The sequence below is a fragment of the Synchiropus splendidus genome, chromosome 4 (genome assembly GCF_027744825.2).
Source record: "Synchiropus splendidus isolate RoL2022-P1 chromosome 4, RoL_Sspl_1.0, whole genome shotgun sequence".
NCBI classification, from domain to species: Eukaryota; Metazoa; Chordata; class Actinopteri; order Syngnathiformes; family Callionymidae; genus Synchiropus; species Synchiropus splendidus.
Window position 1 is genome coordinate 18,707,799 of NC_071337.1, and position 27,754 is coordinate 18,735,552.

The 27,754-nt window shown below is 41.7% G+C and overlaps 1 protein-coding gene across 1 annotated transcript; it reads left to right on the plus strand.

Annotated features, from left to right (window-relative positions):
• Positions 1 to 408: 408 nt before the first annotated feature.
• On the plus strand, positions 409 to 27,740 carry LOC128756762 (kinesin-like protein KIF21A). Its single transcript, XM_053861402.1, has 36 exons — positions 409 to 693; positions 8,623 to 8,845; positions 9,963 to 10,145; positions 10,712 to 10,861; positions 12,713 to 12,847; positions 12,914 to 13,078; positions 13,554 to 13,669; positions 13,990 to 14,185; positions 14,248 to 14,437; positions 14,695 to 14,758; positions 14,831 to 15,028; positions 15,561 to 15,605; positions 16,505 to 16,550; positions 16,626 to 16,737; positions 16,826 to 17,014; positions 17,089 to 17,288; positions 17,350 to 17,457; positions 18,328 to 18,396; positions 18,466 to 18,750; positions 18,810 to 19,004; positions 19,381 to 19,482; positions 20,750 to 20,915; positions 21,436 to 21,456; positions 22,556 to 22,613; positions 22,693 to 22,747; positions 22,812 to 22,990; positions 23,058 to 23,219; positions 23,500 to 23,532; positions 23,599 to 23,735; positions 23,812 to 23,896; positions 23,964 to 24,053; positions 24,119 to 24,271; positions 25,554 to 25,671; positions 25,746 to 25,916; positions 25,985 to 26,181; positions 26,320 to 27,740. Exons 1-36 carry the CDS (start codon positions 650 to 652, stop codon positions 26,375 to 26,377), a joined length of 4,698 nt encoding a protein of 1,565 aa, XP_053717377.1. The 5' UTR covers positions 409 to 649; the 3' UTR covers positions 26,378 to 27,740.
• Positions 27,741 to 27,754: the final 14 nt, after the last annotated feature.

Sequence of the window (27,754 nt, forward strand, 5' to 3'; positions counted from 1 at the left end):
ATCGAAATCGAAAAATAACAATAACCATAACAACAATAATAATCAAAACAAAACAAAACAAAAAAAAACCTATAGTAGTAGTTCTAGTAGGAGCACTAACGTCGTACCTGCAGCCATAGTAAGTAAGTGCATCATCCGTCAATACTACAACAATAGCAGATGCACTGCTGAGGTGCGGCTGTCGAGGAGCTTTTTTTTAAACACGGTATCATAGTTGGTTATTATGGTTGCTAAATTGTTGTTATTTTAATTTGTTTGGAGAAAAATAAAGTGACCATGAATACTCAATAACCTATAGATTGATCAATAAGTACTGAAGTCCTCCGCGTGATCAATATTGGACCGTTTGTTTTTTGAGGATGTAGTGGCTTGGCTGAGGTGGGCGGAGTCATGTGACGTCACATGCCTTCATACCCACTCGTCCACGCTTCTCCTCCGCTGACCCTCACATTGGCGATGCGCGCGAGGGAGTGACCACATCCCGAACCAGCACCGACATCGAGAACTGGCTCACGTTTCTCCTCGGATCATGTAACGCGACGGCTCCGGTTTCAGCCGAGGAGGAGCGCGAGGACCCGGTGCAGGAGGAACAGCGGCGGAGGCTCGTAAGAGGATAAAGAATCACGGGGAGCTATTTATAAACGACACCATGACCAGTGGGCCGGACGAGAGCTCGGTTCGGGTGGCTCTGAGGTAAGAGTCGAGCTAATCTCTTGAGATGCTGTGGCACACCTGCACGTTTCCCTACTTCCGTCCTCCATCATCACATCCTCCCGAACAATAGCACCTGCTCTTATTTTGAAATTCGAATCTAATCCATCATCCGACTTGTGTTTTCTCGGAGTAGTTTGGTTAGTCTGGGCGAGACTGCACCAACAATTGGTGGTTATATGTCATGAGGTGTGATAAGGTGTCCTTAAGAGCGCCTTGCTAAATGAAATAAATAAGATAAAAAAGCTGCAGGAGCTGTGTTGTCCAGCCGGCACTTGGGGGTGAGCTGCAGGTTTAGAAGGCAGTTGATACCTGGACAATGGGAACTCAATGTCATTTCTCTATAAGACCTGCTGTATCATGCTGACCTTTAAACCCTGTCAGACAGATGAGTTCCTGTTGTGTGTTTGTGTGCGGAAGGGCAGACGACAATAAAACACAAATCAATAACCACATCAGTGATAGTGGAGCAGCTGGATTTGTTTTGGAAAGGCGGTCATGTGAGCCGGATCGGCCGAAACACAAGGACAAAGAGCAGCGTCTCATGTTTCTCCTCTTTTCTGTCAATTGTTCTTCAGACTTTGAGCCAGAATGTGTTTGTTGAGCCGTCAGGGCGTCTTTTTGTTGTGATATCGTGTTTGTTCCCGTCTTTTCCTCCAGAGTTCTTTCATTGAGTCACAAGGTCCCTGCACTGTCAGGTTTCCTGTCTGGTCATTCATCCCGCCTCTCTTTCATTCAGTCTTCCTCATTCATCTATTATTCATCTGCAACCAGGATCACCAGCACAGATGTGTTTTCATGTGTCCAACAGTTGTTGAGTTAAAATTAGCCCTTGCTGTGTCTTCCGAGGGAACGGAATCGGAAGTGAGCACATTTTGGGATTTTCTGACTGGAATTATAAAAGTAAATAAAAAGCAAAATACAAGTAAATGGACCCAAAACACTTCAACTCCTCGATTGCAATTTGCAGAGTCATGAAACATATTAAGTTGACAATTTGATATCACGATTTTAACTGGTGAATACCTGAACATTCTGGCGCATTTTCATTCAACACCTCAGAGGGCAGAGGTGGGCTATTATATTTCCAGTGGGGCCACATCATTCATTCTTGCCGTATGTGAGAGTTGTCTTTTCATAGATAATTATTTTTCAATTCATAATAGTTGAAGAATAAATAAGGAGGGAAATATAGTTTTTAACTGTCAATTAATGTGTTATAATGAAACTGAATTATAATAAAAAAAAAATCCAAATAATGGTTGCCTAAAGCTTGAAACTGCAACACAAAACATTTGTACTTGTTTTGCTATGACCTCATGAGGGCAGGAGAAGGCAGAGAGTTGCAAGGTCATAACCTGGTGAAAACCTTCATTTCCTAACTGCGTCAGTATGCTGAAACCCGGGGTTAAACCAGAGATTTTTCAGTCTTCAGTCCAGCACTGGCCCATCTGAGCTATTTCAGTATGGAACTAGATATTTCATTGTCTTTTTTAAAATATGACCTCAGCTAGGACTTGCATGTTTTATTATATTGGAGGTCAGTGTACATCATTTTTTGTCGTAAAAATATTTTTATACCAAGGAAAAATTAATCGAGCTGTATTCTGTCTGATAACTACTGAGCGAAGGTGCAAAGAAACATGTAGAGAAGGAAAACACCTGCCAACCATGAACCTCTGATGCATGCTTGAATGAATTGCCTCTTTATTTTCCACACAATACTTTGTTAAAATGTTCTGTTGAGCATCAGGGACTTTCCTCTCATAAATTATCAAATGACTTGTGTTTTTAGAAGCATTGGAGTCGTGACAGGACTCACATAATGACTCTCCTTGCCTCCCGAAACACCTTACTCAAGTCATTATTATTATAAATCACATCAGTGGATCTTAAATGACTCATCTTCTTGTGTAATTGAGTTTCAGTCACTCATCAACTTTTCCATATCAATACAACCACACAACCGCAGTATTTTAAAGCACATCTATTACTGTGGTAACATTCTACAGTCAGAGAATGATTCTAATCACCTTCATTGTTATTTGTGTGTGTGTGTGTGTGTGTGTGTGTGTGTGTGTGTGTGTGTGTGTGTGTGTGTGTGTGTGTGTGTGTGTGTGTGTGTGTGTGTGTGTGTGTGTGTGTGTGAAAGAGATGAGTGTGAAGGAGCATTACCTGTCTGAGCCTGCATGGCTAACGTCTGTTAGCACGTTGCTAAGCCTGCCGCCCTGATAAAAACACTCCTCCATCATCACTCCTTTTTTGTGGAGTGAAATAGATCTGGATTCAGAACAGAGAATGTGTTTCTGAGTAGGAACGTAGATCAGCTACTGCTCCTCCATGCCATGGGCATCTTGTTAGGATCCCTCCTGCCTCTCTGTTTTGCTTCTTTTTTGCAGTATATGTGATATTATGTCACATCACACAGTTATTCTGTGGCCTTTAATAATTTCATTTTTGCTGTATTTGGTGTTGAACATGATTATGAATTTGTCTCAAGTGTCATGGTGACAGGTAAACGTCCATTTTCTTTCGAAGGTTTCAAAGCTAAGCGCCAGAGCAGTGACCGCATGTTAGTGAAGGGAGAGCAAGGGAAGTTTTCAATAAAATGAATGTATGGTTTGTGCTTCCTCCATCACTCGGAGTTCACTGGGATCTGAAAGTGCAGTTCAAACTCCTCAACTCGACTTCACTGACTACTACCTATATTCACTTGTAGCTAAATCCTTGCACCCTGATCCACCTTTTTCATGGCTTGTCTCAAAGGGAAAGTACAAAGCACACTGTGTGTGTAAGTGTGTGTTCATCCATTCACCATAAATATTCATGAAGTAATTCAAGTGAACTGACACACAAAGCTGATATTCTGCAAACCATCTGCTGCCTCTTAACATGCAGCATCTCAGATCTCCTGTATTGGAATTCTATAACATGATGTCAGTGGTCAGCATGAAAATTAATAAATGTCAGTTGGATGTTAGTTGTGAGCTGATCGTGTTCCGCCTCTTGGCCTATGACCCTGATTCCAGTTGGAGCTGTGATCACTGACCCACTCCAGGTTTCTCTGGACTTGTATCACATGTTGCCATGGGGACGGAGGATGGCTTCGATGTTGAGTGAGGTGTGATTGGCCATTCCTCCTGAACGGAAGAACGAAACGCTGAGTCAGCAGAATGCTCTCTTTGTTGATTCGCTCTTTAACCCCAGTGTTAACCCTCTCTGACATTACTGACATACTTTTAATCGTCACATAATGCTTCTTTATCAGTTCTTGTGTTCGTATCTGGGGTGGACAAACAGCAGTACATGCTTGTCACGTGATTCTCTGGGGTCCATGAGTGCTATTGGTTGCGATAACAATGTGATAAAGACATCATCTGCTATGGTATTAGGTGATTCCATGGTTATATTTAGTTGTTGTGTGGTCGGCTAGTCTGCCCCACGTGTTCTGCTTAGTCACATTTGCATCGTCTCCAAACAGCTTGACTGTTGAAGGACCTATGTAATGTCTCCTTTTTAGCTTCATGTCTTACATCACAACATTTTACTCTGCATTTACCAATACTTTCCTTGTATTTGCCCTGAAGCCAGAGCCACCAAGAAAGAACCACTTCGCCATGGCTATTTATAATTGCACTAGCTTTTGTGCATGATATTACATAATAAATTTGCAGCACCTTCGGGCAGTGTCTGAGTACATTCCGTGTGACCGTATGGGAACTTTTTCGTTGTCTACCTGCATTTGAGTTGGTCCATGCAGACGTTAATCTCTGCTGGGCAGCGTTACTGTCCATTAAAGCCTGCTGTCGCCTCGCATGTTCATCACAACTCTGGCTGACATTCTTCAGCTGCTTAACATCGCTGGTTCTGGGACTTTTATGATGACAAGTTGGACATAATAATGGCCACCATAATAGTGAAGAGTTAGGGTACGAGAGGAAAATGATTATTTGGTTGTTTGAAATAAACATATTTAGATTTTTATAAGCTATTGTGCACTCAATTAGATTCCTGTTGTTCTTGTCTTGTCTTCTTTGGTCTCTTCCCATCAGTTTTCTTTGCTGTGCGTTTCATGTGCTCATGAACCATATCCACGAGCCTTTTCATCTTTTTCCTGGTACCACCATCTGAAACATTCTTCATCTGGATGGCCAAGTTTGGGGACAATGGTTCTGATGATTCACGCCAAATGAAACTTATTTTCTTTCTTTTTTTTAACTCAAATGCAATCATGTTTGAAATACAACCTTTGCATTCACATTCTTTTTTGACAGCTTTAAGGAAAAAAATACCTAAGACAAAAAAATCACTTAACAGTATGTAATGATAAATATACACAAGCCACATTTGATTTTTTAAAATGTAACTTGAGCTGAGCCAACATCCAAAAATACACATCAGGTGATGATGAATCAGGGACTATAAGCTTGTGGGCTCAGATGTTCTGCTGAGTCACAAAGAGGTCAGCTGATCTCATGTCTGTGCTGAGACATCCATTACTGCTCATTGGTTGTCAAGGCGACGCTAACATCTCAAGGGAACGATTTATTTGGTAAATTGATGTCACATGACTTCGTGTCAGGATGAATGAGCTCAGAGAGGTGAAATAATCCACCAGTGATATAGTTGTGTGATTACTGACTGAAATTAAACGTACCATGTTGGAACATATAATCAAAACTGGGTAGAGTTGACTGTTTCACCGGCAGTCGCTGTAATCGCAGTAATCGGACTTATAAAAACAGAGTGGTCACATGCTGAGAAGTTGACAGGCCTTCTCTCTCTAAGTGTGTAAACTACATTCTGTGTACGTAGACAACATGATTGTGTGTGTAGTTCAGTGAAGCATATATCACCTCTCTGATCTCCTCTCATCATTCAGCACTTAGAGCCTAATCCTGCTGTTTACATCTGTTATCTCCTGTCATGGTGAAGGTCTGTCGTCCGCTCTGATGGGTGGGAAGAGAAAGCTGTGACCTGAGAAGCTCGACCTTGTCGGCCTGGGTGCCGTATGGTGGGCTTTTACAGCCCCTACATAGTCAAACACACATTTAACTCCACACACGAGTGTATCTCTGTGATTCAAAACATATAACATGAAGTTTGTCAGACCCCCGGTTCTACGAGTCCATGTCAGTTGCGTTGCTAGACAGGAAACTTAGTCCAACTCGTGAAATCTCTGGAGCCTCACTGAATCCCACAAAGCTGAAAGGACATTGGTTGCTCATGCTACATTACATTTGCCTTTGAGTTACTCTCTGTGACTTGACTTGCTTTAGTTTGACTCATGGATCTGCAGAACACAAAAGTTGTAAAACAGAACAGAAAACACGCCAATGTTTGAAATGGCCATGAATCCCACAAATCTGAATGAGTCCTTCTCATATAAATTCTAAGGAAGTTGGTTGGACACATACAGTAGAGTTGAAGTCATGGATCACGTCATCAAACATGCTAAGTGCCTCCAATGGTATGATTCAAATTGCTTCACATGAAGTGGGCCTAACTCATGTAATTGCTGCACTGACATCACGGGTCTGCCACAGGCATATTGTAAATTAAACAAATGTAAATCTTCCATTGATTCAATAGGGGAGGTGGGTTTATCAATACTTCTTAATGTGTCCCAAAATGCTTGGCCCAAAACTCATTTGCTTTCATTATAGGACTCTCTCTCTGGCAAGTTCTGCAAACCCATAATCCTGGTCACACTCTCACCACTTTCTCTTTTTTCTCCTTTGCTGTGATTAGCTTGAAGTGTCACGGCAGATCAAGGCTAAAAAACTGTAATTGCTCAACAGTGTTAGCCCAGTTACTGATCCGTGCAGTGTTTTCCACGTGACTCAGCCTTCATGCTTTGACATACTGTTTTAAATGCACAGTATATGTAAAGTTTTGGACGAGAGTGGCGGTGGAGTTAGATATCCTGTGTGTCACCTGAGAAGCTGGATTAGTGCTGAAGGGCAGCCTCTATTTAACCAGGAGAGAGGAGTGTTTGGGGTTGAACCACTGAGTGAGGTGTGTCAGATTATAATCTTGCTAAAAATAACAAACTGTCAAACCTCCCCTTCTGCCTATTCATATTTGTCTCTGAAATTTTAATATATCCGTTGCCAAAATACTCATAATAGTGGTCCCTTGTTCCACAGAATGCCAGTGAAGCAAGATGAACCTGAAACTTTACTCTGACCACTGAGAGTACAATTATCCAGATTCTGCGTATGTACTGTATAACATGACTCGAATGGAATGTTCTGCTGTTGATGGCTGTGAGGTTCTTAAGCAGGATCAACTCTGAGTGTCACTACTATCTCGTGCTGTGTTTATTATGATTTGTGGTGGTTTCATAGGGGCATGGACCCTCTAGGCTGCACTTGTCTGTTGGAGTCATTGTCTTGTATAAATGTGGTGATTCATTGGACCAAGTGAGTGACAGAAATCGGCAGCACCCAATGGAAATGATAAACTAAACTGGGAAACAGTCAATAGCTGATTTCGCTAGCTGCATTGCCTCTGACTCATGGGGCATTCGGGACCCCACTAATTTGAGTTAGTTGTTGTGACCCAAATTTGTGCATCGCAAAGTATTGCATGAGTTTGAGTGAGGAAGTTTGTCTCTTTCTAGATAAGAAGTACTTCCAATTATGGGACCAAAACTTGCACAATGTAACAAACCAAGGGACCCACTGTGAATTGTACTGGTGAACAGGCAACCGAGTGAGTCCATGTGACAAGTCTTCCTCATGGGACTTCATGAAAAACAGAATCCTGCGCATATTTTCTGCATTTTTTTTTGCTTTCGGTCAAGTACAGTGAAAAAAAAACCTCCTTTGACTCATTGAAAATGCAACCTATTGTCTTCAAGCCAACTTGAATATAGACATTTAAATTATTCAACATGATTAATGGTCTATATGGTGCCATGGTATTAATTCAGTCAACATAAAACATATAGCTAGCTTCAGACAAAATTGTTCAGTGCAAATACCTGCACCAATAAATAATTATCTTTATTCATTTTTTTCACAGTAACTCCCCTAAAAAAGCAAACCATTTGGGTGAAAATCATAAGTAAATAACTTTGTCAATGCTATGTTGAGACTCAGACATATCAAGGAAATTTCCATTCCAGTGTCGGCACTGCTGGTCATTGCTAACCTTCATGGTTAATTCAAGCTGCCTGGACTATGAAGCAGATTTACCCATCATGGTGTCTGACTTCATTCTTCTTCAGGTGGACAGTGAACTCAATGATGAGCTGCAGAAAGGGTCCGATGGAGGAAATGATGTAATAGATGTGTGTTTATTTCCAGAGGCACCAACAGAACAGTTCCTAATGAAAACCAGGGTGGAACTGTTTACCCAGCGGACTGGTGTGAACAGTGGGAGCACTGTCCTGCCTACTGGAGAGAGGCGGCACTGCGGGCTCCAACCATCACTGAGCACTAGTGAAAGACACGATTTGTCTACAGACGTTTAAATTCAAGCCTGCAGTAGTGATGACTCATCATGCTGAAGACGTTCTTGATCACACTCCTTGATGCATGCTCAGACTAACGCCCGGATTAATGGTCACTCAATAAGACACAAACACGCTGTGATCTGTTTCTTTAACAGTCAGTTCTGGTTTATTGGTTCTAATATCAGAGTCCAAAATCTGATGATGACACATCCAGATCTAAGTGGCGAAATCACTGTGCGTCAATTGTAGACAGATGACAACTTAAATTACAGGCCATTCTTTGAGTTTATTATTTGGGTATGAAACGGCTGCTACCCATGCTCCCTAAAACATTGGCTGGGGCTTATGGTTACACACCTATCACACAGCAATGTGCACCAGCTAGTTGGTTTCAGTTTCAGAGCAGCGAGAAGTTTTTCTAGGTTTGAAAATCTGTGTGTGGTTTGCAGGATTCGCCCTCAGCTTGCCAAGGAGAAGATAGAGGGCTGCCACATTTGCACCTATGTCATGCCCGGGGAGCCTCAGGTGGTCCTGGGAAACGATAAGTCCTTCACCTACGACCACGTCTTTGACATCAACACCCAGCAGGACGCCATCTACACCAACTGCACCGAGAGTCTGATTGAAGGCTGCTTCGAAGGCTACAATGCAACCATCTTTGCTTACGGACAGGTCTGTACAGACAAGTGAATGTGATACGGAGTGTGCCTGTGAATTCCCGTTCAGTAATGAAGAGCTGAGTTTTTATCAGCTCCATCGATGCACCGACTTGTGTCGACCTGTGGCGTCATAGCTCAAACTGACTGCAATGTGTGAGGTTTATTACCTGCGAGGTTACTTGAGTTCATACCAGAAAGTTGGTGTGGTTAGTGCCGTGGGTGGTTGTGTGTCCATCTCACCTATGCAGCTTAGACTCCATCATCAATGCTGGATTCAAAAAGGCAATTGACATTTGTCATCGAATTGTTAACTAGCACTTGATGCTACCAACCTGTCCAGAATAGTGGTAGTGGTCCTATCACTGGGGGGACAAATAAGTGACTCTTACTATGATGTACATATAAATGTAGTTCAGTTTTTACATTTCAACACAGTGAAATGTCTTAAGTTTACCATCAAGTTCCATTTAGTCGTCACTGCTTTTGTGTCTGCTCATAATTATTGTTGCATTGTTCAGTCGACTGTTGTGTTTCTATCAAAAGACCACACCACAAAGCAGCGCAGGGCACACACACTCCTCTCAGTGTCTCATTCAAGGGTTCCAGCGGGGAGTAGTGGGGTGACGTTAGTATTCGTGCCCAATGTGGCATTCCGTAATTGTCACTATGACGACGGGCCGCTCCCCTCTGACCCCCCTTGAGTCAGAGCCTTTATCTGGACAGAACCTCTTTGATGCTCCTCAGAATTTATCTCACCAGTTCACTGACAAAACAACACAACTCCAGGATAGCAAATGTGCTAAACAAAAACAAGCTAAAACACTGAAATAAAGGTAAAATAACCGTGGGTGCAGAGGTTATGTAAAGAAAAGCTGAAGACAGGAAATGTCAAAATGAATAATAATTTGAATTAAGAATTACTAAACGTCGTAATTCTAAAAATAGGAATTTGGGATTTGAAAAAACACGTATTTTGAGTGTGGACAGAGTTTTAAGCGGGGAAAATACAGTTCAAATGATAAAATCTGATTCATCATAAGCGGAATTATGTTGATGTTTTAACCTGCTGGAGATCTGATCTACTGAAACATGCCGACAGTGTGTAACATCATCTTCTCCCTCTGGTCCAGACGGGTTCTGGGAAGACCTACACCATGGGAACTGGCTTTGACGTGAGCATCGGCGAGGACGAGCTGGGTATCATTCCCCGAGCCGTCAACCACCTGTTCCGAGGCATCGAGGAGCGACGCCAGGCCGCGACTGAGCAGGGGCGGCCGGTGCCCGAGTTCAAGATCAACGCACAATTCCTGGAGGTGCCAGCAGCTCACGCTTTTCTCTCTTCCAGATCTTTAAATTGCCTCTCCATTTTCACCTACTTTGACTCCCCTCACATTAGCAGCACAGAGGTCAAAGGTTAAAGAGGGCGTAGGGGATGAAGCGACCAGTTGACACTAGAACCATTAAAGTGTCATCAGAGTGTCTCTGCTGTCTAATCTTTATTTATGAGCAGCTGGCGAGGAAGCAGCTGACAACCTATGACCTTTCCTGAGCTCGCAATGCAAACCTTATATAAAGATAAAAACGAAATAAAAATCTTCATTTTCTCCATGTAGTTAAAACAACTGTGGCCTATCAGAAAAACTTTTGGGTTTTTCTGATACTAACTTTGGGTTGTAGGTTTAGGATTGTTGTATTTAACAGTCATTTAACGTAAACTGTTGACACAACAGTCAGAATGATGACGTACAACTCACCTTGAAATGTGTCTATTTATTAAAAGTGTAGTTCATCTTCCATTTTTCTAAACAATTGTAAGATGATAATGGATGCTTGCAAAAAGACAAGTTTGAGTTTAGTGAGTTCTAATGATTCACTGCAGCTGTACAACGAGGAGGTTCTAGACCTATTTGACTCCACTCGAGATCTGGAGGCACGCAAGCAGAAGTCCAACATCAAGATCCATGAGGACGCCAATGGAGGGATCTACACTGTCGGGGTGACCACTCGGACTGTCACCTCTGCTGCAGAGGTCAGTGAAGCTGCCTGGTGTCGATGAACACTGAACGTAGTGTTGTTTTACGGAAGCGCCTCGACCTCACTTGCCAAGTCGTAATGAGAAGTTAATCTCTAGTTAATGTGCTTTTTCCTGAGCCACCACCTTATTTTATGCCACTAATCTCCATAACTAGCTACAATCGCTACTTTATTTCTGTTACATTTTTAGACTTTTATTCAGTATTTAAACTAGCTTACATGACGAGTATGAAAGCTTGTGTAGCTCAATCGATTTGACTAATACTGTTTTCAGTATTTTTGGTTAAAGTTAATGTACTGCAAATGGAGGCTCTAATGGCCCACTCTTTGAAGTGAACTCTCCACACAGTCAAACTCACAAAACTCACACGTGTTTATAAGCCTTGAGAAACCATTACTACTAAGTCTTACACACTATTAGAGCAGTCCCCCGCACACACAGGTGCCTGCTATCGTCTAACAGCTACTCACCCGGTTGCAAACGTGCCAGTCTCACACTGCAAATTTAGCTCAAAAACCCCATATGAGGCCCATTAAAGGTGGCCTGTTCAAAGAACTACACATAAGTTGTTGGTAACATGTTTGTTTCACAGTGTCAACGTTATCTTTGTTGAGGATCCTAACGCTACCTTGCTATTTTATTGTCTTTTTTATAGCAATTTTCTCTCCAAAAATGAGTCGCGTTGGTCTGCTAACCAGTTAGCACACATATATCATGTTCTACCGGGTGTGGTGTCCATTTTTTTTAATTTTATCGAGCGCACATCATGTATAGCTTCTTGAATGTTTGCTATTTTGCAGCTGCTAAAGCTTGCTAGTGTGAAATAGCTAACCTTATATATGTTTAAGGTTTAAGGCGAGATGTTGGACTTTTAATCTGAATGAATGAATTTTTATTTCTATCCTCTGACACATTACAAACATGTCACTTGACATTTTACATTTTATCACTATTATATCACAAGGGTGCATTGCATGCAATTCTGTCAATATTTCTTCTTACATGATACAGCGAATGAAAAGGAGCAGAGTGAAGAAAAGTTCTCATAATGTCGGCCCTTATTCCCACTTTCCGTATTGTGCAGTTTGTGTACTTGTGTCTGCGTGAGTTTTGTGTGTGTGACAAGCCACTTTCTTGTGTATTTTGTGAGGACATTTTGCCCTGCCCTTACAAGCTTTAGAGAGTCTTGGTTAAGTTTCGCCATTTGTTTTGGATTGTTAAGTTAAGGGTGATAAGCGCACAAAATAGCTAAGCAAACGTGTCCGTGTGTGTATGTATGCAAATTATTATTTCATTTGTGTGTGTACTTTTGTGTGTTGCCAATCGTCAGTTACCTTTTATCTTCAATATAGCAGTTTCTGTGTCAGAAACATTTTCTTGAAAACCATCATGTATTGTGGGTTTTTCATTTTCTTTGCCAGTGTGTTCCACATTTTCACTCCCACTATTGCAGTGATTGAGTATTTGTCTCAGTGTGGTTCTAGCATGTGGTTGGTAGAAGTTCCCTCTTCTTCTCTGCTCCTCTTCATCAGGAGTTAGTTTAAACAGTCTTAGGAGATGATCCTGTAGCAGTCTGGCTCCAAACATGACTAACAGTGTTTGGCTCTCCAGTATCTCAGGAAATTTCAGAATTCTTACTTTAGCAAACAGTTCATTGGTATGTTCTCTGTCATCTGGCTTGTACATTATACTAATAGCCTTCTTCTGTAGCAGAAGCAGTGGTCTTGAATTATGAAAAATGAAATCCTTCTCCAAAAGATGAACTGAGCTTTGAGTCAGAACAGAAAAGAGACATCAATGGCTTAACATGTAGTGACGATTACTCATTTGATCGTTTGTTCTCAGATGATCCAGTGTTTGAAACTCGGCGCTCTCTCTCGCACGACTGCCAGCACCCAGATGAATGTGCAGAGCTCACGGTCTCATGCCATCTTCACCATCCACCTGTGCCAAGTCCGAGTCTGCGCACCTGATAACGACGTAAGAACATCTCCATGATTAAAAGACAGCTGTTTCCTCTAAACCCTCGGGTTTTCTCTCCCTCAGGATAACACGACAGACAACCGGCTGGCAAACAACTCGGACATAAATGAGTTTGAGACCCTGACGGCCAAGTTTCACTTCGTGGACCTGGCTGGTTCTGAGAGGCTGAAGAGGACTGGTGCCACCGGGGACAGGGCAAAGGAGGGGATCTCTATCAATTGTGGTCTGGTGAGAGTTTTTGCTGAGGAGTGTCTTCGGGCCTTGTTGGGGAAGAATTTGAGCGCCATAAATAGATCACCCGTTTTCTCTGTGGGATGTCTGGACTTTCTCAAAAAGGTCTCTTTTGGATGAGTGAGATGCTCACTCATCCAAAAGAGACTGAAAGTAGAACCAGTGTTTCTAGAGAAGCCAGTAGATGTGGCTCAGACATCTTGTCAGCAGCGAGGTGTTATAGTAGTGGGACTGTTCTCTTTTGTATTAACCACCTTAAATTTATATAAATAAAATATTATTTTTCATATTTTGTAAAGAGTGCATGATCTTATCATTCATAATGGTTTATGCCGCAGTGTCAAAAATGGTTAGAATTTTATTACAAACAGGAGAAATACAGTTTTCATCGTCAAACCAAAATAAAACCTGCATTGGACATTTTCTAGCTTCCTGGAATTTCGTCTCTTGATAACGGCTTTTCCTTTCCTAGCTGGCCCTGGGAAACGTGATCAGTGCTCTGGGCGACCGCAGCAAACGATCCACTCATGTTCCTTACAGAGACTCCAAACTGACCCGGCTGCTGCAGGACTCTCTCGGGGGAAACAGGTGCGGGAAAATATATCTGAAGCTAGAGACAAATAAGTTATGTTCATTCATGCTTTTTTAAATTTATTTATTATTATTAGATGTTATTTTTTGACGTCAGTTCTTCCTCCCTTTGATAAAACAAATACTAGCTCCATCTAGCGGTGGTGACAAGTATGACAGCACAAAAAAGCGTATGTGTTGCTGTTTTATTGCTTGTCGTTGTCCACACGAAGAGAATGCCAGTCGGGTGTGCGCAAGATTGTAATGTGGAGGTGATTTTCGTGCTGTGGAAAATGCTAAAAATTGAAGAAGATAAAGTGTTGTCTTTTGTCCTACAGTCAGACAGTGATGATCGCCTGCATCAGCCCGTCAGACCGGGACTTCATGGAGACCCTCAACACCCTCAAATACGCAAACCGGGCACGGAACATCAAGAACAAGGTGGTGGTGAACCAGGACCGAGCCAGTCAACAGATCAGCGCTTTGAGAACGGAGATTGCGCGGCTGCAGATGGAGCTGATGGAGTACAGGACGGTGAGGCGATCAGAGGAGTGTGAGTTGTGGACCTGCGGAGGTGACCTGGCTATCGTGTCCAGGGCAAGAGAATTGTGGGGGAGGACGGCCTGGAAGGTGTCAACGACCTGGTGCATGAAAATTCCATGCTGCAGGCAGAGAACAACAACTTGAGGGTGAGAGTGAAGGCCATGCAGGAGACCATCGACGCCCAGAGAGTCCGACTCACTCATATTTTGAGTGACCAAGCCAACAGCACGCTGACACGAGCAGGTACAGGGATAGATGGATGGATGGATGGGTCGATGGATGTATAAGGTATTGGAGGATGAATGAAAGGTTGATGGATATGTGGATGGAAGTGTTGATAGGTTAACAGGAAAATGAGTGAAGTCTAGTTGTACGTGTGCATTGACTTTTTCATGGGTTAATGGGTGACAGATCGGTTGATCGATGTATGGTCGGATGAAGGAATAGATGGATGAAGGTGTGGAGGGATGTGAGGTGAGATGATGTGGTGAATGTTGCAGGTGAGGGCAGCGAGGAGATCGGCAACATGATCCAGAACTACATCACAGAGATCGAGGAGCTCCGGTTTGTTCCATTCTTCTGACCAACACACCATTGTGAAGAACTGAAGTTGATCTCTTTCTCCATCATCCTCAGTGCCAAATTGTTGGAGAGTGAAGCCCTGAACGAGAACCTGAGGAAGACTCTGTCCCGAGTCTCTGCTCGTTCATCACTCTACTCAGGCTCCTTCTCTTCCCCTCTGATCGCACCTGAGAAAGAAACCAGTGATGTCATACAGATGGCCAAGAGAGACTTGCAGAAGCTCAAGAAGAAGGAGAAGAAGAAGAAAAAGAGGTAATTAAATAGTTTTAAATATACAGTATGTTCTTCTCTTTCTCAGGAGGCAGAGGTGTCTGTCCATTTGTTTATATTTCTCTAGATGACAAAGGTACATTTATTGAGTCGTTTTTAATACTTTTTTAGCTCTTTAAATTCTTCTGAATATAATTGTGAAAACATAAAAATCTGTGGAAGTTTGAACAAAATTAAAACAGAATAAACTTAATAAATATGGAATAAATATAAATAATAAATAAATAAACAAATAATCAAAAATAATGTAATTTTTTTGTTCATTAGTTGGCTTTTTATGTATTTATGTTATTTGCGAAAATCCTTCATCCTTCATGTGGTTAAGCATTCAAACAAAAACATTTTTATTTATGGCGTAGATGCCTTTTTGCTTCCACAGCTGGGAATATAATTTTATTCAACTCCTCATGTGGAATTCATCGTTCAGTCTCACTCACGTTTATTTCACACTGCTCTTCTTCCTCACTCACTTCTTTTACTCCTCACCTTCATCTCCACCTCCATCCTCCTGAAGACTGAGGCGCTATGAGGAGAACCACCAGCAGGAGGAGCTCGCCAGGTTTGGTTCCAAGATCGGCTCTAATCAATGATGCTGATCAAATGCCTGTGCATCGTAGTGACTCTCAATCCTAATCCCAATCCAAGATCCCAGAGTAACCGACATCTCCTGATCCTGACAGGAATGGGACCTCCTGATTAGCTCTTTTGCTTCCTGCTCCTCTTCCTCACACACTGGACGATGATGTTGATCAGCAACTCTCATTTCTGGCATTTTTTAAATTATATTTGGCATAATTCTATTCATTCATTCATGAAAATGTTCCATTTTGAAATAGTATCATATTCATTCAATAAATATGTAAGACATTTAAATATTTCTTATCAGGCTCAAGCATATTTCAAGACCATATAAAGAGCAATGTTTCTCTGCTTTACTGTTGGCGATTCTTGATTATCATTCTTTCAATTCATGAAATAAGTAAAAGTGTAAAGAAACAGAGGCTGCGTTATACACAATAACAAAGCGCGTTGTGGGTCATCAGATCGGTCTGCACACGTTATGTTTTTTCCGGCTTTTTTCGGGGGCATTTGAGTTCTGAATTTGCGTTGGAAATCATAAGCAAAAAAATCTCGAATTTTTTGTTCGAAGTCCGGGACGTTCGAAAACCGAGGTACCACTGTATTAGGAAAATTGATCGTGGGAAACCTGAGATGAATGACCAAGTAATGATGTACAAAGCCGAACAACAACTCTCTCCAGTGTGTGACTGTAAAGCTCCTGACGTAGTGACGGTGAATCACTTCTTTTCATGGTGTCATTGGCATAAAATCATGATCTAATCATCACCTCATATGTGCAAACTCATTCTGCATGTGTCGGTCATGTGATTCTTGCGAGGTGATTGACACTCCCACTGTCACAGGTCTTAACTTTCCGCTCTGATGGTGTCTCCGCAGCACTGTCAAAACTCCAGACAACGAAGAGGAGCACAACGAGGAGGCCGTGAGTGAAGGAGACACAAGTAGAACAAGGGCTGATGCTGATTTTGGGTGGTTGAACTTATGAGTTCATGTATAGGAGGTGAGCGAGCATGAGGATGGCGATGAAGCTGACGAAGAGGAGGAAGAGTCGGAGGAGGCTGGTGAAGAGTCATCTGAGGAATCTGACTCTGAAGAACTGGATGAGAAAGGTAAAGAAGGATCTGTTGTTGATTGTGGACATCATTCTGGAAAGCTCTTCCTGTCTGGTGGTCTTCATATTTGTCTGGTGTGGCTCAGAGAACGTCCAGGCTGACTTGGCCACCATCACCTGCGAGATCGCCATCAAGCAAAAACTGATCGACGAGCTGGAGAACAGCCAGCGACGGCTGCACACGCTGAAGCAGCAGTACGAGCAGAAGCTGGTGATGCTCACCAACAAGATCCGGGACACACAGCTGGAGCGGGATAAGGTCCTGCACAACATGGGTGAGACCGGACTTCACTGATCACACTGTCCACATTTGTAACTAGGGTCAGTCACATCCTTGTTAATGTTTCAGGCTCGGTGGAGTCCTGCACAGAGGAGAAAGCCAAGCGCATCCGGGCAGAGTACGAGAGGAAGCTGAGCTCCATGAACAAGGAAATGCAGAAACTGCAGTCGGCCCAGAAGGAACACGCTCGGCTGCTGAAGAACCAGTCACAGTACGAGAAGCAACTGAAGAAGCTGCAGCAGGATGTGACCGAGATGAAGAAGACGAAGGTGGAGTTCGGTGTTGTCAGCGCGTAGACTTGTTTTTAAACACTGTCGCTCTATCCACTAGGTGGCGCTGATGCGACAGATGAAGGAGCAGCAGGAGCGCAACAGAGCAACAGAATCCAGGAGAAACAGAGAGATCGCGTCTCTGAAGAAAGACCAGCGCAGAGCCGAGGTTATCTGATAACATTTTTCTATGTTCTTCTGGTACTAAATAAATCCATTGTTTCATTGTTTATGCAGTAACTGTTGAGGACAATTTTTAGTAGCTATATATATATATATATGTATATATATATATATATATATATATATATATATATATATATATATATATATAGTAGTAATATATTGTGCAATATAATATAAGATATAAAAATATATATTTATATATTAAGTTTGCATAAATACTGAGGGACTAGTAACTAGTCACAGTCTTTAGATTCATTGTTTAATGCTAATTACTTATCTAATAAAGTCAATTTTAATGAAGAATAAGAGAATAATTAATTCCTCCAGAATGTTTTTTTAATTTTGTGTTGATATTATATCAGTTGAACAACGCAATTCATTTGTGCACAAATGTTAATAATCTTTAGCATGAAGGTTATGAATTTTTTTACATTCACTGTACTCAAATTGCACTACTACGATATTTCTAATGAATCTGTTTTCCTGCCTCTCCTTTCTGCTATTAGTTATATTCAATATAAATTAAATTGGTTTATTGTTTTTACTTTTCTGATTTTGGCAGATGTAATTAATGAATTTAAATAAACGCAAGACATGGATTGTGAATAAGTGTGAAACTGTGTACATATTTTATGTAAAGCTGCTACTTATACTTATATATAAGTAGCAGCTTGACATAAAATAAATATACTTTTATACTCTTCCGCATTATTTTGTTCTAATTTAGAGTCATTAATTATTTAGTAAATATTAAAAATGTTAACTCACAAGAAGATTTATCTGAATGACTTTCGTTCTTGTTCTTGACATCCGTCAGTTTATTTTCTTCTCAACACTGGTTTTGTTCCTGCAGCACCAAGTGAAGCAGCTGGAGGCTCAGAAGCGACAACAAGAACTGATCTTGCGCAGGAAGAATGAAGAGGTGAGATGAGAGTGAGTTAAGGACACAGTTCTCCCCTAGTTGGCCTCTGATTGGTCAGTTTGTGTCCAGGTGACGGCCCTGAGGCGGCAGGTCCGCCCTGTGTCCGGTAAGGTGAGCCGCAGAGTCCCGGAAACGGTTCACGACTCGCCTCATCGATCGGCTCCAGGTCGTCTCCACTCCCCTGGAGCATCTACTCTGAACGGCACCCGGGGCTCACCGCTGAGGTCCGGCACCATCCTACTGGGTCGCACCGCTCGAGCCAAGTGGCAATCGCTGGAGAGGCGTGTCACTGACATCATCATGCAGAGGATGACCATCTCCAACATGGAGGCTGACATGAACAGACTTCTGAAGGTAAAAGTTCAAGCACATGACCCGACAGACGGATTCTGAAGTCATTGTGTGTTCGGCAGCAACGCGAGGATCTAACCCGGCGGAGGGAGCGGGTGACCCGAAAGAGGGAGAAGATGGCAGTGGAGGGGGCAGACGCTGACCGCTCACTGACCTCCCTGAATGAGGAGCTGGAGTCCCTCAGCGCCAACATCGACTACATCAACGATAGCATCGCAGACTGTCAGGCCAACATCATGCAGATAGAGGAGGCCAAGGTCAGATGGAGAGCCGGAATCTGCATGAATAGCCAAAGTGTGTCATTATGTATATTTTCTGAGAGTCACAGGTTTATTAAATCAATCCAGCTCATTCCTCCACCTGAATTCCTTCTACAGATAAGAGTTTTCGCAAACTTCTATTGGAACAAGGACACACTTAAGATATTGTTGCTGGCATTTACTGACATTGTATTTCAGATTTTTTTTATACACAAATACAAATGCATGTTGTGCAATTTGTGTACTGCCTCCTTTTCTCTTTATTTTTTGTCATTATCTTAATGATGTAACTTATGTCTGTTTATTTTTGTGTGCATGATGTAAAGAAAAATCCACTTAAGCCATATTTTAACATCATTCCGTGTTGTCACAGGAGGAAGGTGACACGGTAGATGTGGCTGCAGTTATCAGCTCTTGCAACCTGTCAGAAGCTCGATTCTTGTTGGATCACTTCACGACCTTTGCCATCAACAAGGTATGCTATATATGTATAGCATATTTTAAAAGCCTGCTCTTTCATAAAGCAAAGTCATGACCTGGGAGTTGTTGTCTTTTGTTTTTATATATATGTTTTAAGTTAAAGTCATTAAATTATTTGCACGAATAAACATTAAGAAAAGCTTTGAGGCACTGATCCTCATCATTTGCATTTGAGGCAAAAAATAATTAAATAAATAAAGGCATTGTAACACTTTGAGTATGTTAATAATGTTTTTGTCATATCCTAAATATGCAAAAATATATTTTTGGTACTTTTTTGTATTTATTTTTTAAGGTTATATAAACCCCCCAGAAATATATAAGTAGAAATGGCAATAAGTAATAATACTTTGACAATTATTTGGCAATAATAACTTGACATACAGTATTTTCTGTGAGATCATTTGGGTTCACATCTGCTGTGCTGCTAGTCACCAACTCTGGTAAAAAACAAAAACTGGAAAACTGGACTTCTTAAAAAATAACATGCAATGAAGTCACCTTCAGCTTTTCTGTTGTTATGGTGACAGGTGTGCTCATTCAACATTATTTTAAGATAATACTATGAGACGTTGGAGCTCTGTGGAATACTGGATTGCTAATGTTTTTCTTTTTTTTTGGTTTTCGTTGACAAAAATAGTTTTATTTAATCTAATAAGGAGTACTAAATTGAAATAAAATAATGAACTACTGTCCATATTTCCCATGTATACCTATGGTTGTAATGTACATTATTTCCAAAAATACAATTTTATGATACAGTGATTGAAAATTTGCTCCTAAAATAATCTTCCATTCAGACCAATCATCATGTGTAAAGTGAAGACATCGTATTTGTTTCACTAAATCTGTTGCCACTGTTTCAAATCTCACATGCAGAGCCAACATTTAGAAGATGAAGCTTCTGTTATGAAATGTCACAGCTTACAGAATTGGTTCCAGTGACCAATGGCGCAATGGCTGAAAATAAAGTTTTGGGACACCCTTAAAATTTGACACAATCTCAAATGTTCTAATATATAATGTAACATAGAGTATAATATATAATAAAACTAACAAGTCAACAAATGACATGGAATGTGTTCAAAACTGAAGGAAAACTAAATATACCTTCACATCATTAAGTTAATATATCAATAGTAGTCCTGCCATTAGCTCGCAGTAGAATGCATGGGGTGTCAATGTTACATTACAGTGTATTTATCTTGTTTCATGTGGGGATGTCACTCATATTCAAATGCTAACAGGGTTGGGGGTTTCAGGGTCTGCAGGCGGCTCAGAAGGACTCGCAGCTGAAGGTGATGGAGGGTAGGCTGAAGCAGACTGAGATCAACAGTGCCACTCAGAACCAGCTGCTGTTCCACATGCTGAAGGAGAAAGCCGAGATCAACCCGGAGCTGGACGCTCTGCTGGGTAGCGCTCTGCAAGGTGAGACCCCTCTCTGAACCGACTGCTCTGCAGTCCACATGTTTGCTCTAATTATTTAGCTTCTCTTGAGTTCTTGGGCTTGAGGTGTAAGACTCGTGCTGTCGGGCCATTCTGAATGAGTGACTGAGAGCAGGCCTCCTCGTGGTCTGTGCCTGAGCTTCCAGGGTGGAGATGTAGCTGCCCTGCTGTGAGTGAATGTGCCAGTGTCACCATGTGTCGAAAGTTACAATGAAATGCAAATGTAAGGAATATTTTGCAACTGGTGGTCAGCCAAAAAGACTTTTTTCCCCAAAAATTGATGCATTGGTGTCGGCTACTGTAGTCTGTTTTCTCTGTGAGTTGAGAAAAACAGATTTATAAAAATGAAATGAATTCTGTCTTCGTTTTTGTTCTTTGTTGTTTTTTTTAATAAATGTTCACAGCTTCAGCACCAAACTGGAGCCCAGAACTCAAGAGAAGCCGTTCATTTTTCAGTTCAGTTTTAATTTGATTTGTTTTCTTTTACTGTTGTTAATCTCAGAGTTAGGTTACCTGTCGTCAGGTGAGTGACGGATTCAACTCACCTGTTATGAAAAAAGAATGAACGCACCCTGCAAGGTTTCTACGTTATTCAAGTAGTGTCTTGTTTCAGCTCAAATGATTGGATGACTCCGTTTTTTAAAAGTTAACCACAAATTGTTTTCAAACAATATTTTTCATGAAACTGCTCAGGACCCCAAAGTGTTCACACTTTTATTTTGAAGGACATCTTGCAGTGTGCGCCTCTTTCCTCTTCCCTCCTCCTCCTCATCTTCTCACCTACTAAAGAAGCTGCAGCTTCCCACCTGCTGACCACGCCCACTCATCCTGGTCCTAAAATCCTGAGCTCATGTGATCTGTGTCCACCCTCTGCCGGTTTAAGCTTCAAATGTTCCCTGACTGTTGCCCCTCCCCTTAACATATTCATTCAGTACGTACATATAGGTATTTTCACTTCCATTTAGAACTACGAATATAAAAAATACAATTATGTATTTGTAATTTTATATGGCGCTTTCAATCACATGCTTTCAGAATATATATGTTTTACCACTACTACATTGATTTTCTACATCAATACCATGAAAGCAACTAAAGCACACAGCACGCACCTAGACACACACAGAGCCAACACAAACACTCAGTAACAGATGCTAGTCCTCACAAACACTCATAAATAGACACGCGTCCAAAAAGTCAAAACAAGCTTAAGATTAACATCCATTAAACCAAACACAAGACACTCCCCAGATACACACACACTCATGGGGTTTTTAAAAAAAAAACAGGTGATGAATAAAATGAAAATCTTCAGAAATATAGAATTTTCTTGATATGTTCGAACAATTCAAATAAAAGAATTGATTTGCAGAAAATACGTTTTTAGTTTATAGAGCAAATACTTACATGTGAAATATTTGCACTTTAAAATATTAACTAATAAAAATGAATATATTGAATTATGATTTTTTTTACTGATGTTCACTGATGAGTCAAAACAAATATTTCTAAGCTTTTTTTAAAACTTATATTTCACTTTTGTTTTTTTTTTTTATGCAATTCATTGGTGAATGATATTTTTGGAGGTGAATTTTGAAAAGATTTGATGTTTTTGGACTCAGAGAACGGCGAGGAGAGCAGCAGTGATGAGTCCAGCAGCAGTCCAGCTGCAGAGGGAAGGTGAGTTTCTCTGATGTCACATGGTCTGAGTCTGATATTGAAATGAAAAAGCCAAATCTAAGAGGGTTCTTTGTTTCAGCACGTTGGCCTCAGACCTCCTGAAGTTCTGCAATGAATCCAGACCCAGGAGCAAGGTAGAGACACTCCTCTGTCCGACTGACATGTTGGCTGTGGGAGGAAACGTGACCGTCTCCTCAGGCTCGCAGGCGGACTACCACACAGATGGAGCTTCTCTACGCCGGCAGTGGAGATCCGACCTCTGAGTCACCGGCAGCAGACTTCCCTCCTCTGGTCCCACTCTCGGAGCATTCAGAAGCCCCCATGGACCTTCAGGGTCTCCAGGCTGTGTCTCCATCTGGGGTCCGACCAGCTGCCCTGTACGTTCTGTTTGGACCTTGATGATCTTCACATGGTCTCCTCTAACTGGAGCTCTGTCGTGTTCAGATCCAGGTCCAGGTCTCCCATCAATGCTGAGAGGAAGCAGCTGGAGCGTTCCCCGCTCAGTAGGAGGAAGGTCCAGGGTTCAACACACATCCCGGGGCCTGCATGCAACCCTGCTGTGACCACTCCAGATGCCAGAACCAAGCTTGGCAGTGACAGAACTCTGTGAGGAAATCATGCCTCTTTTGTCAGCAGAATCATCTGTTGCTATGACAACAAAACCACACACACATAAGTGTATCCACTTATACACAGCATGTACACGTACATATCCACAAAATACACATTCATGAACACACATTTCCACAAAAACAGCAGACATCATTTTCAATAAATACACACTATTTCACAAAACTGAATACACACCTTAAAGAGAGACTCAAGCTACATAGTGGATGCAAGAAATTGAAACGCAATATTTGCTCTGTTGTGTGTCTCTCTGTAGCTTGGACGACTCCCCAGTGTGTGAAGGACATCGGTAATGTTGAACAGAATCTTAGTGAGTGTGGAGGTTTGAAGACTAACTCTGATGTGTGGTTCACAGAGGCGTCATCAATCCTGTTTCCCCCACTAAGAACAGCCGGGGAGCCAAACTGCAGTGCGTGTACGTCGCTGAGGGCCACACCAAACCTGTGTTGTGTGTGGACGCCACCGATGACTTGATGTTCACCGGATCCAGAGGTGGAAATCCTCACGCAAGCTCAGCGAAATGAAAAATATGACCTGATCTCCTGATGTGACGTGTGCATGTTTTCAGATCGGACCTGTAAAGTGTGGAACCTGGTGACGGGTCAGGAGATCATGTCTCTGTCGGACCACCCCACCAGCGTTGTCTCAGTTCGGTACGGCTTGTTCTCTGTTATTGTTAGCATGTCTCCATTCTGGTCACCAACGCGCTTCTCCTCGCAGCTACACATCCAGCCTGGTCTTCACCGTCTCCACCGCGTACGTCAAAGTCTGGGACATCCGAGACTCTGCCAAATGCATACGAACGCTCACGTGAGTGGATTAAGCTAAGCTCATCACGATGTGGCAAAGTCTTAACAGCCTTATTTTCTTTGCAGGTCGTCGGGTCAGATGAGCGACAGCGCCTCATCTGGACGCAACTTATCTATCCCGCCTGGAGAGAGTCAGATTAACCAGATCGCCATCAACCCATCGGGAACCTTCCTGTACGCTGCGTCAACCAGTTCAGTTCGGATATGGGACTTACGCAAGTACGTGCACAGTCTTCGACGATCTGTGTTGTAGCACTACACTACAGGGGAGGTGTTTCTTTTTACAGAGAAAAATAACCTTTTTTCCCTGAACTACAATTCATGTTCTCTTCACAAGAATGTACAGTTGCAATGTATTCCTCACATTAAGATTACGGCCACTTCAAGCTTGTCCAGGTGAATCAGTGCATTCAATGATCTCAGCATGTGATCAGGTCCCATCTCGGGATTCTAATCTTCAAGGTTTGTTAAAAGACAAATTGGGTCGGGATATGATGAAAAGAATTAATCTAATTAATTAGAGAATTTGTGATTAATAAAAAAAATATAAGAAGAATATTTGCCAGAAGAAACCACATTTTTTCAGTTTGAATGGATTTGGTATATTACTGAATCAAATGATGGACCCATACATACATTTAAACAACAAAATATTGTTTATTTTGCATCAGTTTGACAATGGCACCACGAATCAGGATGGTGGCTATATTCAAGTTTTTATATCACCTTATTTAAACTAAAGCTCTATAATGTCTTGAACATATTTGTATAAGAATTTCAATTTCATAAGAATTTCAATTACATTCAGAGTAGTGGAAATCCTTGCCATGGTGTAGCGAAAAACCTCCCTGAACAAAAGCAAACAGGTGCTTTTGTTTGCTTTTGTTCAGGGATTCCTCCATGTTTGTTGTTGTTGTTATCATCCTAGCTGCCACGTGTCTTGTGCATCAGTGTGATCAGTGGACCAGGAACTCATGCACTTACAAAGGTTCCCTGTTGTCTGGAGAGCAAACTGTTAGATTAAATTAAATTAAATTTTTGTTGTAATTATTTAATCGTAATAATGTTGTAATGAATTAATCGTAATTTACTCATTAAAGTCCCATCACTAGTTTTTATGTTTCTATGCCTATTATATAACAAGGCTGCATTATTGTTTTATCACATAACAAATCAGTCAATAACTTCTTACATTTCAGAAATAGAATTGCATTTCTGCCCCTTATTCCCACACTACCTGAACAGTAGTTGTGTGTAACTGTGTGAGCATATAGTCTGTCATTTTTGTTACTGTCAGTCAGTTGAGTGTTGTGTGTTTTAAGTGGCAGATTACCATTAAAGGGGTTTGTTAGTGTTACGAAGTGTGTTCCACTGAATTGCGGTCTGTAACTTGAGAGTGACAAGTGTATTTAATGTCCTAGTTTGTCTCAGTTGTTTGAGTCTAACGTCAATAATGCAGAGCGTGTGAGCCCACTGACGTCTGTGCTAAATGTTGGTGCAGGTTTGTGTCCACCGGGAAGCTGACGGGTCATTCTGGTCCGGTAACGTGCCTGACAGTGGACGAGCTGGGACACGGACAAGATGTGGTGCTGACCGGATCCAAAGACCATCATGTCAAAGTAGGAGAACAGTTGTGTCTCTCTACACTTGTTTTGGTGTGACCTAACGTGTGTATGTGTGTGTGTGTGCTCAGATGTTTGAGGTCACCGAAGGTTCCAAGGGGAGCCTCAGCTGCTGTCAAACCTTTGAGCCAGCCCACCAGGATGCCGTGGAGGCCCTCGTGGTGCACAAAGACGTGTTCTACAGCGCCTCGAGAGACCTGCACATCAAGAAGTGGGACTTGTCATGTAAACGCATGCTTCAGGTGAGTCGCTAAAAGCTGGCTGCGCTGAATAAAATCAGCCAGGTAACATCATCTGTTTCTGCCTGCAGTCAGCGAGCGCCCACACGGACTGGATCAGCGGCCTCGGCCTGGTTCCTGGCTCACCGGTGCTGCTCGGTGGCTGTAGAGATGGACTGCTGCGGCTTTGGCACGCTGACTCACTGGCGCCTCTAGGGGAGGTGTCGGGACATGACAGCCCCATCAACAGCCTGGTGACCAACAGCAGTCAGCTGTTCACTGCATCAGAGTGAGTTCTGGAGGTCATCTACGATTCTGTGGAGGGAGGGGGACAGGGACCTGAAGAGCACTCTGAATGAATAAATGAATGGAATATTTTAGTTTAACCTTCAATCGTCAGTGTGAAATGTCTCCCTTGTGTCTGCAGTGACCGCACAGTGAAGATCTGGGAGGCCAGAGGTTCCCTAGAGGATGGTCTCTTCTGATCCTTACCCTCAGACTATCTAAAGACAAACCAAGCAAGACGGGTCCACTGATGGTCACAGTTACTGTTATTACCGTGGATCTGTGGCTGCACAGGCTGAATCTGTCAGCATCTGACTGTTCTCAGCTTTTACTGCCAACATGCAACGTAAGTGTCCTCAGACGACTGAACTTCAGCAGGGTTCCAGAATTGTGTTATTTATTGTATTATTCCATTTCATTTTTTATTCATCTATTCTTATTTAAAAACATGTATATTTTAAAATAATTAGAAAAGTAATTTTAGTATGACAATTGTGACGGAAACAAAGATTTGTTGGGATTTCCAAAAATATAAAGATTTTTTTCATTGCGTGAGGAAATCATTATGGCTTTATCAAACAGCGTACATACGCCGCAAATTTAGGAGAGAAATCCAAGTTAGGTAATTACTGTACCAGAGAAAATTTGAGTACTTGACACTGAGGTCAAATTAAATAAAAAAATGTGTGAGAAAAAAAAAATCATATTAATACTGTAATAATATCAAATTCGATTGAATACATTAAAATTTTAAATTGTGTGGAATGATTATTGAAAAAAAAAAACTTTGATCAATGAAAGTTCAAGTGTCACATTCGGTGATATACAGTTACACATCGTGAAAACATATCACTCACAATAATGCAGGAGTATGAAAACAGCTCAGACTTCAGTACAGACGTCTGGTGATTCTTTTCACGTATTTCTCTGGTACTCCTTGTTCTCCCCTTTCCTGACTTACTGTATTCCCCAAGTGCTTCCATCAGAGCATGATGTCCCCTGCATCATCTTCCTCTTACTTCCATCTGACTTCTCTGACCTGTTTTTTTACTCCATCTGTCCGTTTCTTCACTTCATTCTGCAGTCCTCCGTGAAAAGGTGCAGAACTATCAAAAGCTCATATTTATGACTTAGTTTATGACAAATGAATCGTCTCTTGTGATTCCTTTAACTACTCTGAAAAATGTGAACCTCTTCTTTAAAATGCTGTGAACGATTCCATCCATCTGTTTTGTTCATCTGGTCTTTTCATTCTCTAGTTTCCTCATCAGTGTTGTCAGTGCCTGTACATCCCGATAAGCTCATCATTTCAATGTCAAGTGAGTTAAGTTGACTGAATACTGTTGGTGTTCGCAACTGGAAAATTTGCACTCGGTTTTCCTCAAAACATTTCTTCAGTCATTGAATCCCATTCCTCCTGATTTGCACTTGAGCTGCTGGAAAACCTGTTGATGTTTTCAATCCCAAATGCTGTAGCTGTGGTCTCTTTTTGAAAGTACTGTAAATCTGATTTTTGTAAATATATTTTTTTTGACTGATGCAGTGAAAATAAAGCCTCCGGAAAACGTGTTTGAAGT

Coding starts and splice junctions, on each gene's coding strand:
- LOC128756762 (XM_053861402.1), top strand. CDS start 650: ATGACCAGTGGGCCGGACGAGAGCTCGGTTCGGGTGGCTCTGAG. Junction 17,458..18,327: donor AAGACCAGCGCAGAGCCGAG/GTTATCTGATAA, acceptor TTGTTCCTGCAG/CACCAAGTGAAGCAGCTGGA. Junction 19,483..20,749: donor CGACCTTTGCCATCAACAAG/GTATGCTATATA, acceptor TGGGGGTTTCAG/GGTCTGCAGGCGGCTCAGAA.